We start from the raw sequence: 11,047 nt of genomic DNA, 5'->3' as shown, positions 1-11,047 counted from the left end.
CGACCCGTGGCTTCCTGGGTCTGTCCCGTGACTTCGTGCCAGTGGGCGTTTGACACTTCACGTGGCCTTAACGTGCACATGGCCTGGCACAAGCGCCGTGGTGACGTCACCGCCACTTAGTGGCGAATGGCAGTCGTTGTTGTTGTGTGTGCATGCGTACATGTGTGTGCGTGCATGCGTATGTGTGTGTGCATGTGTGTGTGTATGTGTGTGTGTGTGCATGTGTGTGTGTGCGTGCGTACATGTGTGTGCGTGCATGCGTATGTGTGTGTGTGTGCATGTGTATGTGTGTGTGTGTGCATGCGTACGTGTGTGTGCGTGCATGCGTACGTGTGTGTATGTGTGTGCGCGTGCATGTGTGTGTGTGTGCATGCGTATGTGTGTGTGTGCATGTGTGTGCATGTGCGTACGTGTGTATGTGTGTGCGTACATGTGTGTGCGTACATGTGTGTGTGTGCATGCGTACGTGTGTGTGCGTGCATGCGTACGTGTGTGTATGTGTGTGCGCGTGCATGTGTGTGTGCATGCGTATGTGTGTGTGTGTGCATGTGTGTGCGTGTGCGTACGTGTGTATGTGTGTGCGTACATGTGTGTGCTTACATGTGTGTGTGTGCATGTGTGTGTGCATGTGTGTGCGTGTGCGTACGTGTGTATGTGTGTGCGTACATGTGTGTGCGTACATGTGTGTGTGTGCATGTGTATGTGTGTGTGTGCATGTGTGTGCGTGTGCAGGCCTTCACGACGGAGCTGCACGTGCACTGGCCTCAGCACCCTCTCCGGCCCGAGTTTGCCGAGAGCACCTACTTCCTGTACAAGGTGAGCCCCGGGGGGACACCCCAACCACGCCACGCTCACGGCGTCTCTCTCCCTCTCCTCTCTCCCTCTTGCTCGCTCGCTCTTTGCCTCTCTCTTTAACTCACGCTCGCTCTCTCCCGTCTTGGCGGCTGCTCGTGTTCACAATGCTTTCGGTCGCAGACACAAAAACGTGTGTGTTGTGGGGAGCGGTAGTCTAGCGGTTAGCGCACTGCACTATGAACCCAGCGACCCGGGTTCGATTCCCGCTCGCGGCCAACACCGGTGACGATTATCTGAACCGGTCCTGGGCCTCCCCTAGGTCGACTCAGCCTGAAATGAGTACCTGGTGCGGTGTGTAAACATCGCCACTGGGGAGACAAAGGCGGTCAGGCATGGTGTTGGCCACCCACCCCCTCGTGTACCGTTCCGGCCTTCATAGGTGCTCGCTAACAGCACTTGCCCCTACAGTCTGTTAAGGCTACACGGGGGATCTTTGTCTTGTGTGGTCGTGGCGCAGGCGACGGGAGACCCGCACTACCTGGAGGTCGGCCGCTCCATCGTGGACAACCTCAACGCCCACGCACGCGTGCCGTGCGGGTTCGCCGGCGTGCGGGACGTCCGCACGGGGACACACGAGGACAGGTCAGGGGGGGGGGTCACGTTGGGGGGGGGGGGGGTCATGCTGACCCACGCGGGGTCACGCGGGGGGGGGGAGCAGTGAAAAAAGGGGCCCCCGCGATGACATCACCACCACGTCTAAACGGGAAAGCCTTTTAGGCCAGGGCTGTGACAAAGATGAAAGACAAAGACCTTCAACGGACTGTGGGGGCAAGTGGTGATATTCACACACCGCAGCAGGTACTCATTTGAGGCTGAGGCGACCTAGGGGAGGCCCAGGACCGGTTCAGATAATCGTCATTGGTGTCTGTGGCCGTGAGGAGAGCCAATCGAACCCGGGTCGCCGGGTTCGTAGCGCAGCACCGCTAACCGCTACAATACCGGTCCCCGAAAGGGTCTCGGGTCTGTACCCGGCAGGTCGGGGGTCACGCTAATCCACACGTGGGGTCACTAGGTCGCGTGGGGACAGGTGGGGGGTCACGCTAATCCACACGTGGGGTCACGAGGTTGCGTGGGGATAGGTGGGGGGTCACGCCAATCCACACGTGGGGTCACGAGGTCGCGTGGGGACAGGTGGAGGGGGGGTCACGCTAATCCACACGTGGGGTCACGAGGTCACGTGGGGACAGGTGGGGGGTCACACTGATCCACACGTGGGGTCGCGAGGTCGCGTGGGGACATGTGCGGGGTCACGCTAATCCACACGTGGGGTCGCGAGGTCGCGTGGGGACAGGTGAGGGGGGTCACGCTAATCCACACGTGGGGTCGCGAGGTCGCGTGGGGACAGGTGAGGGGGGGTCACGCTAATCCACACGTGGGGTCACGAGGTCGCGTGGGGACAGGTGGGGGGTCACGCTAATCCACACGTGGGGTCACGAGGTCGCGTGGGGACAGGTGGAGGGGGGGTCACGCTAATCCACACGTGGGGTCACGAGGTCGCGTGGGGACAGGTGGGGGGTCACGCTGATCCACGTGGGGTCGCGAGGTCGCGTGGGGACAGGTGGAGGGGGGGTCACGCTAATCCACACGTGGGGTCACGAGGTCGCGTGGGGACAGGTGGGGGGTCACGCTAATCCACACGTGGGGTCACGAGGTCGCGTGGGGACAGGTGGAGGGGGGGTCACGCTAATCCACACGTGGGGTCACGAGGTCGCGTGGGGACAGGTGGGGGGTCACGCTGATCCACACGTGGGGTCGCGAGGTCGCGTTTGGACAGGTGGAGGGGGGGTCACGCTAATCCACACGTGGGGTCACACTTTGCCAGGATGGATTCCTACTTCCTGGCGGAGACTTTCAAGTACCTGTACCTGCTCTTCACGGACGACGCCGACGTGCCCTTTGACCTGGGAGCGTTCGTCTTCACCACGGAGGCTCACCTGCTGCCCCTCGGCCTGCCGCCACTGCGGGGGCGGCACGGGCGGGATCGTTGGGGTCACGGAGGGCACGCAAAAGGGCCACGGGATCAAAGGGCGGCGGGAAATGATACGGAGGTAAAATGCCAGACGGTTGTTTTTTTACACCTCCCAATTGTATTTTGATTTCGCGTCGTGCCTTGAGACGGTGAGACATTATCGTCACCACGGTGGCTAGGAGATGTTAACTACCTCGCCTGGTATACAGGAGGTCGTGGGTTCGATCCCGACCATGACGCCTGCTGTATATGTGGAGTTTGCGTGTCTCTCTCTCTCATCATCATCACGGTGGCTAGGAGATGTTAACTACCTCGCCTGGTATACAGGAGGTCGTGGGTTCGATCCCGACCATGACGCCTGCTGTATATGTGGAGTTTGCGTGTCTCTCTCTCTCATCATCATCACGGTGGCTAGGAGATGTTAACTACCTCGCCTGGTATACAGGAGGTCGTGGGTTCGATCCCGACCATGACGCCTGCTGTATATTTGGAGTTTGCGTGTCTCTCTCTCTCATCATCATCACGGTGGCTATGAGATGTTGACTACCTCGCCTGGTATACAGGAGGTCGTGGGTTCGATCCCGACCGTGACGCCTGCTGTATATGTGGAGTTTGCGTGTCTCTCTCTCTCATCATCATCACGGTGGCTAGGAGATGTTGACTACCTCGCCTGGTATACAGGAGGTCGTGGGTTCGATACCGACACTGACGTCTGCTGTATATTTGGAGTTTGCGTGTCTGTCTCTCTCTCTTCCTGTGGTCGTGTGGATTTTTCTCCGGGTCCTCCTGGTTTTTTTCCACATTTAGAATCGACATCACACGTTTATTTGTATTTGGCTGCTGCTATAAATTCGCACGCGATAAGCCACTTCGTTGAGCTATCATGTGTGATATCCAGCTCGCTTCTGGGCCTTACCTGGTAAGAAAAAAAAATAGTAGTCGTAGTACATCACAACTTCCGAGATCCTTTCATGTTGTGGCCTCTCATGGAACTTTCCCACGCGCCCCGCAAATGGTACAGAAGTTCGTCCGGGTGTCGTCGGACAATCCGCCCTGGTAAAGATCATCGGCCGTCGTGTGTTGGTTAGGCTTCTACCCTGGGAGATTGTCACAGCGGGTCACGTGGTGCTGTTTGGTGGGGGAGCTCTCCTATCCCGGCGACCCGAGTTCAGTTCCCGCTCACGGCCACCACCGGTGACGATTATTATCTGAACCAGTCCTGGGCGGCCTCCCCCTAGGTCGACTCAGCCTCAGACTTGGCAGGGGTTTATTACTGGATGTGTTGTGAGCCGGGTTACGGGAATAATTTCGCTGGGTAGACCGCAGCAGGTGGCACGCAACTGGCAGCCACAGCCAGGAGGTATACTCGACGTGGTGTGCCGGACGCTGCCCCGCGTGTGCCCCCCCCCCACCCCAGGCCACGTGGCACGGAGGGGACCCCGCGTGGACGTGCCCCAACGTGCGCGAGACGCTGCCCGGCGGTGCCGACTTTGCCGGCGCCATCCGCCGCTCCTACAGGAACCTGCACGGCGGCGGGGGGCGGGAAGCGGCGCCCCCCGCGGACGGTCACTCCTCTCCGTGAGCCGTCGCACGACACTCCGTTGCTTCTAACTCGGGCGGGGGGGGGGGCGGTGGAGGCGGGGCAGTGCGGCAGGGCCACCAGCGTGGGGCCTGCACCGCCAAATGTCGCCTTTGGCCAAGTTCACCCTCGTTGGCGGTGAATCACTGCTATAGTGCCGCCCCCCCCCTCGCCCACCTGATCTGAGAGGAGCTGCAGCCGGGCCTTGTGAGTGGTTAGGGGGCGCCACGGTGGCTAGGAGATGTTAACTACCTCGCCTGGTGTGCAGGAGGTTGTGGGTTCGATCCTGACCCTGACGCCTGCTGCTGTATATTTGGAGTTTCGGTGTCTCTCTCTCATCATCATCACCATGGTGGCTAGGAGATGTTAACTACCTCGCCTGGTATACAGGAGGTCGTGGTTCGTTAATGACCCTGACGCCTGATGTATATTTGGAGTTTGCATGTCTCTCTCTCTGTGGTCACGTAGATTTTTCTCCAGATCCTCCAGTTTTTCCCTCCACATTTAGAATCAGCGTCGCGCGTTTAGAGTATTTTGCTGCTATAAATTTCCACGCGATGATGATAAGCCCACTTCGTTGAGCCATCATTTGCGATGGCCCAGGTCGCTTCTGAAAAAGGGCTACATAGCTCAGTGGGCCTGACCTAGTAAAATAAATCTAGTTGAATAGTTCGCTAGCTGAGCGCATTGCGCGGTGAACCCGAACAACCGAGTTCGATTCCCGGCCGCGGCCAACACGCTCTTCCTCCGCCCGTTGCCGCGCGCGTGCCAGGCCGGCGGCGATGGCGGAGGGTCCGGGGCCGCCGAGTGCCGCGGGGTTCGACCCGGGCAGCGAGCAGCAGCTGGAGGCCCTGCGGAGGATGGGCATCGCGCTGGAGGGGCTGCCTGACGGGCGCATGCAGCTCCACCACAACGAGCGGCGCGTACGGCGCTCTCGCGCGGCCACGCCGCACCGCACCGCAGACACGGCGAGACGTGGCGAGACGTAACGAGACTAAGGCGCAGCGAGATACACACACCCCGAGACACAGACACAACGTGGCACGGCGCGACGCAATGGGACGCAGACACGGCGAGAAGCAACCCATCACAGCCACAGCGAGACACAGCAAGACACAGACACAACGTGACACAGCGGGACACAGACACAACGTGACATAAGCAAGACACAGCGAGACACAGATGCAGCGAGACGCAGCCACAGGGAGACGCAGCCCGTCAGAGCGAGACACGAGACACGGCGAGATACACACACCCCGAGAAACAGACACAATGTGGCAGAGCGAGACACGGCGAGATGCGAGACACAGCGAGACACGGCGAGATACACACACCCCGAGACACAGACACAATGTGGCACAGCGAGACACGGCGAGACACGAGACACAGCGAGACACGGCGAGACACGAGACACAGCGAGACACGGCGAGACACGAGACACGGCGAGATACACACACCCCGAGACACAGACACAACGTGGCACGGCGAGACACGGCGAGACACGAGACACGGCGAGACACAGCCGCACATACGCAGCACCACATAGACAACGACAAAGATCCCCCCGTACGGCGGGCACAAGCACTCTTAGCGGGTAGCGCCTATGACGGCCGGCACGGCGCACGAAGAGAGGCGTTTGGCCGGCACCGCGCCCGGCCGTCTTTGCCGACGACCACCACCGCACGCGGCGCTCGAGGGTTGCCGTCGTCTTTGCGTGGCGCGCGCAGGCCGAGAACGGGCGCCTGGCGGAGGACGGCGCGCGGTTCATGCGGGACATGGTGGAGCACCGGCGGTTCACGCCGGCGCGCGCCGTGCAGCTTGTGTCGCCCCCGTTCCTGGGCCGCGTGGTGCTGTCCGCGGCTCCGGCGCAGTTCGGCCTGGACCTGGCCAAGGAGCAGCACGGGGTGGGTTGCTCTCGGCGCTCTCCCCCCCCCTGCCCCCATGCCCCCCTGCCCCCCCGCCCCCCTGCCCCGCTGCCCCCCCGCCGCGTCGTCGAGAGCAGCCAACGTCCCCGGGATGGATCCGGACCGGCGGTCCGTTTGCCGGGTTTTTCCCGATGGATCGCTTTTGTTTTTCGGATGGGTGTAAGCGCGGCGGATTTGGGCGGGTGAAACTGTACGCGTGCGTCCGTTGAAACTTCTTTGGCGCCGTACGGGAGGCGCGGGAGGAGGGCGACGTGCGTGCCCTTCCCGAATCGAAACGAAAAACACTCCGACTCGCGAGCCCGAACGCGAAAATGTCGACGCCCTCCGTACGGTCACGAGTGTGGAATTAATCGAGGATTTTAAATTTGACGATCACTGACGGCCGTGACCGGGACGCGGCTGTCGGTCGCCGCTTCGCCAGCGGAAGCGCCGGCCGTCCCCGACACTTTTACGACTGCTGAAGCCTCCAACAGCCACCCGTCACTCTTCTCCTCCCCCTACTGCTCCCCCCCTCCTCACCCACCCCCCCACCTCCCCCACCTAATTCCCTCCCCCTCCTCTTCCCCCTCCTCCTCCCCACCCCTCACCCCCCCCCACCTCCTCGTCCCCCTCCTCCCCCCCACCCCTCCTCATCCTCCCCCCCACCTCCTCTTCCCCCTCCTCCCCCCCACCCCTCATCCTCCCCCCCACCTCCTCCCCCTCCTAATTCCCTCCCCTCCTCCTCCCCACCCCTCATCCTCCCCCCCCTCCCCCCCCCTCCCCCGCTCCCCGCAGGTGAAGGGCTTGCTGGCGCTGAGCGACCCCCCGCTGGCGTGCTCGCCGCTTTCCAACGGCGCCGCGGTGGCGGCGCGCGTGGTGCTCGTGCGCCGGGGGGAGTGCACCTTCGCCGAGAAGGCGCGCAACCTGCGGCACGCCGGCGCCCGCGGGGGCATCGTCATCGGTGGGTCGCGAACCCCCCCTCCCCTCCCCTCCCACCGACACCGCCCCCCCCCAGTTCCATCTCACACTGCCCACCCCCCCGCCCCCGGCCACGTTATGAGAAAAGGTGCAGAGATTCGAAGGTAATCTAGTATATAATTACAATAACCCCCCCCCCCCCCCTCAAATCGTTGCACCTGATGAGTTAATGAGTTAATGATGACGTCACCCTCCTGCTGCTGCTCTATATAAGCAGCAGGGTGACGTCATCATTAATTAATGATGACGTCACCCTGCTGCTGCTGCTCTATATGAGAACGGGAGACAGAGCAGAGCCTCACCATTCTGGCGAATTGCCCGATGATGCTGGATGCAATTACCAGTGAAACATCGTGCTACTCAAATTGTAAATGTTGTGGTTTCTCGCTTCAACACACCGGTGGGCTAAAGCAGTGAACTATTTGTCTTTTGTCAACGTGACACTTCTTTTTTACTGATTGGCCGTGTCGGGTGGTGGAGGGTTACGACACATTTATAAATAACGCGATCTAAACCCAAAAACGTTTATTATGAATAATATTGGTCGCGAAAGCCTACGGGGCCGCGCGGCTCCGGCCGACGGGGTTCGTAGGTCGCCAAACGGCCGCTCGGGCAAACGTTTGGCGGGCGCTCGGTGGATCGGCGTTCGGTGTCAGCAGGGCGACGGGGCGATGCGCCGGCCGCGGTGACGCGGCCGGCACAGAGCCCTCGTCTCGGAGAGATCGCTCGCCTCGTCCGGTGGAGATCAGGTCGTCTTATCCAGCTGCGGAACCCTTGGGAGAGGTGAGTGAGAGAGTGAGCGCGTGCGTGCGTGGGTGACGGGTGGATGAGTGTGTGAGTGGTTGAATGAGTGAGTGAGTGGTTGAGTGAGTAAGTGGTTGAGTGAGTGAGTGGTGAGTGAGTGGTTGAATGAGTGAGTGGTTGATTGAGTGAGTGGTTGAGTGGTTGAGTGAGTGGTTGAGTGAGTGGTTGAGCGAGTGAGTGGTTGAGTGAGTGAGTGGTTGAGTGAGTGAGTGGTTGAGTGAGTGGTTGAGTGAGTGAGTGGTTGAATGAGTGAGTGGTTAAGTGAGTGAGTGGTTGAATGAGTGAGTGGTTATGTGAGTGGTTGAGTGAGTAAGTGGTTCAGCGAGTGGTTGAATGAGTGAGTGGTTGAATGAGTGAGTGGTTAAGTGAGTGAGTGGTTGAATGAGTGAGTGGTTATGTGAGTGGTTGAGTGAGTAAGTGGTTCAGCGAGTGGTTGAATGAGTGAGTGGTTGAATGAGTGAGTGGTTGAGTGTTGTGAGCGGGCAAAATAATACAGGCTTGGGACCGTTTTCCCCATTTCACGCCACAGCCACCAACCCTCTCCAAACGCTCCTCACCGCTCCTCCTCACCGCTCCTCACCACTGCCCCCCCCTGCCCCCCCCCCACCCCCACGCAGACGACACGGCGGGCAGCAGCAGCGACACGGCGGCCCCGTTCCAGATGGCGACGGACGGCGCCGGCGTGGAAGAGCTGTCGGCGTTGCCGCTGGTGTTCGTGTTCCAGCGTGAGGGCGCCGTGCTGACGCGCGCGCTCGCCGCCGCTCGCAACGTCGAGGTGCTGCTCACCGTGCGAGCTCGCGCACTCGGTGAGGAGCCCGCGGGGGGGCGGGGCGGGCGGGGGGGGGGGGTCCCGCTTAGCGCTCCGCTCGCTCGCTCGCCTGCTCATACACCACTCGCTCACCACTCACTCATTCACCACTCGCTCACTTACTCATTCACCACTCGCTCACCTGCTCATTCACCACTCGCTCACCACTCACTCATTCACCACTCGCTCACCTGCTCATTCAGCACTCACTCACCACTCACTCATTCACCACTCATTCACTCGCTCACCACTCACTCACTTACTCATTCACCACTCACTCACTCATTCACCACTCGCTCACCTGCTCATTCACCACTCACTCACTCGCTCACCACAGGTCTCTGTGTGAGTCTATGGGTCTCTGTGTGAATCTATGGGTCTCTGTGTGAGTCTATGGGTCTCTGTGAATCTATGGGTCTCTGTGTGAGTCTATGGGTCTCTGTGTGAGTCTATGGGTCTCTGTGTGAGTCTATGGGTCTCTGTGAATCTATGGGTCTCTGTGTGAATCTATGGGTATCTGTGTGAGTCTATAGGTCTCTGTATGAATCTTTGAGTCTCCGTGCGAGTATGGGTCTCTGTCCGAGTTCATGAGGCTCTGTGTGAGTCTACGCATGTATCTATGTTGAACTTCTTTCGCACCGTACGTAGCCAACCGTGCTAATCGGAGGTGCGGGCGACGGCCGAGCGTTTCTGCACGACGCCACGGTGTGGAATCTCCTCCGCTCTCTCTCTCTCTCACTGTCGCTCTCCCACAACAGCCGACCTCAGGGAAGACTTCCTCGACGAGGAGGAGGAGGAGGACGAGGGAGACGGTCAGAGTGAGCGGGAGGAGGAAGAGGAGGAAGAAGCGAAGCCACAGCATCACTAGAAGCTTCGTCGTGCCGATAACGGAAACAAAATCAAAAGTGACGTCCTGTTGCAATGGGTATCGGTGCTCTCATCTCCTGTTTACAGCCAGTGGTGGAAACTCCACGTTCCACGTGCGGTGGAAACTCCACGTTCCACGCGCGGTGGAAACTCCACGTTCCACGTGTGGTGGAAACTCCACGTTCGACGTGCGGTGGAAACTCCACGTTCCATGTGTGACAGAAACTCCACGTGTGGTGGAAGTTCCACGTGCGGTGGAAACTCCACGTTCCACGTGCGGTGGAAACTCCACGTTGCACGTGGGGTGGAAGTTCCACGTGCGGTGGAAACTCCACGTTGCACGTGCGGTGGAAACTCCACGTTGCACGTGCGGTGGAAACTCCACGTTGCACGTGGGGTGGAAGTTCCACGTGCGGTGGAAACTCCACGTTCCACGTGCGGTGGAAACTCCACGTTCCACGTGCGGTGGAAACTCCACGTTGCACGTGGGGTGGAAGTTCCACGTGTGGTGGAAACTCCACGTTCCACGTGCGGTGGAAACTCCACGTTCTACGCGCGGAGGAAACTCCACGTTCCACGTGTGGTGGAAACTCCACGTTCCACGTGCGGTGGAAACTCCACGTTCCATGTGTGACAGAAACTCCACGTGTGGTGGAAGTTCCACGTGCGGTGGAAACTCCACGTTCCACGTGCGGTGGAAACTCCACGTTGCACGTGGGGTGGAAGTTCCACGTGCGGTGGAAACTCCACGTTGCACGTGCGGTGGAAACTCCACGTTGCACGTGCGGTGGAAACTCCACGTTGCACGTGGGGTGGAAGTTCCACGTGCGGTGGAAACTCCACGTTCCACGTGCGGTGGAAACTCCACGTTCCACGTGCGGTGGAAACTCCACGTTGCACGTGGGGTGGAAGTTCCACGTGCGGTGGAAACTCCACGTTGCACGTGCGGTGGAAACTCCACGTTGCACGTGGGGTGGAAGTTCCACGTGCGGTGGAAACTCCACGTTGCACGTGCGGTGGAAACTCCACGTTGCACGTGGGGTGGAAGTTCCACGTGCGGTGGAAACTCCACGTTCCACGTGCGGTGGAAACTCCACGTTCCACGTGCGGTGGAAACTCCACGTTGCACGTGGGGTGGAAGTTCCACGTGCGGTGGAAACTCCAAGTTGCACGTGCGGTGGAAACTCCACGTTGCACGTGGGGTGGAAGTTCCACGTGCGGTGGAAACTACACGTTCCACGTGCGGTGGAAACTCCACGTTCCACGTGCGGTGGAAACTCCAC

The 11,047-nt window shown here is 60.1% G+C and overlaps 1 protein-coding gene across 1 annotated transcript in view; it reads left to right on the top strand.

Annotated features, from left to right (window-relative positions):
• LOC144948483 (ER degradation-enhancing alpha-mannosidase-like protein 3) overlaps nucleotides 1-10,078 on the top strand; it is a 25,375-nt gene extending 15,297 nt beyond the window's left edge. The window contains exons 12-20 of the mRNA XM_078877987.1: nucleotides 733-816; nucleotides 1,313-1,437; nucleotides 2,678-2,903; nucleotides 4,242-4,402; nucleotides 5,176-5,326; nucleotides 6,131-6,307; nucleotides 7,103-7,268; nucleotides 8,707-8,895; nucleotides 9,656-10,078. Of these exons, the coding sequence (XP_078734113.1) occupies nucleotides 733-816; nucleotides 1,313-1,437; nucleotides 2,678-2,903; nucleotides 4,242-4,402; nucleotides 5,176-5,326; nucleotides 6,131-6,307; nucleotides 7,103-7,268; nucleotides 8,707-8,895; nucleotides 9,656-9,765 (1,389 nt within the window). The 3' untranslated portion in view covers nucleotides 9,766-10,078. The remainder of the gene's footprint in view (nucleotides 1-732; nucleotides 817-1,312; nucleotides 1,438-2,677; nucleotides 2,904-4,241; nucleotides 4,403-5,175; nucleotides 5,327-6,130; nucleotides 6,308-7,102; nucleotides 7,269-8,706; nucleotides 8,896-9,655) is intronic.
• Nucleotides 10,079-11,047: the final 969 nt, after the last annotated feature.

The sequence above is a fragment of the Lampetra fluviatilis genome, chromosome 49 (assembly GCF_964198595.1).
Source record: "Lampetra fluviatilis chromosome 49, kcLamFluv1.1, whole genome shotgun sequence".
NCBI classification, from domain to species: domain Eukaryota; kingdom Metazoa; phylum Chordata; class Hyperoartia; order Petromyzontiformes; family Petromyzontidae; genus Lampetra; species Lampetra fluviatilis.
The sequence above is the reverse complement of the archived record's forward strand: the minus strand, read 5'-3'. Positions and strand labels throughout refer to the sequence as shown.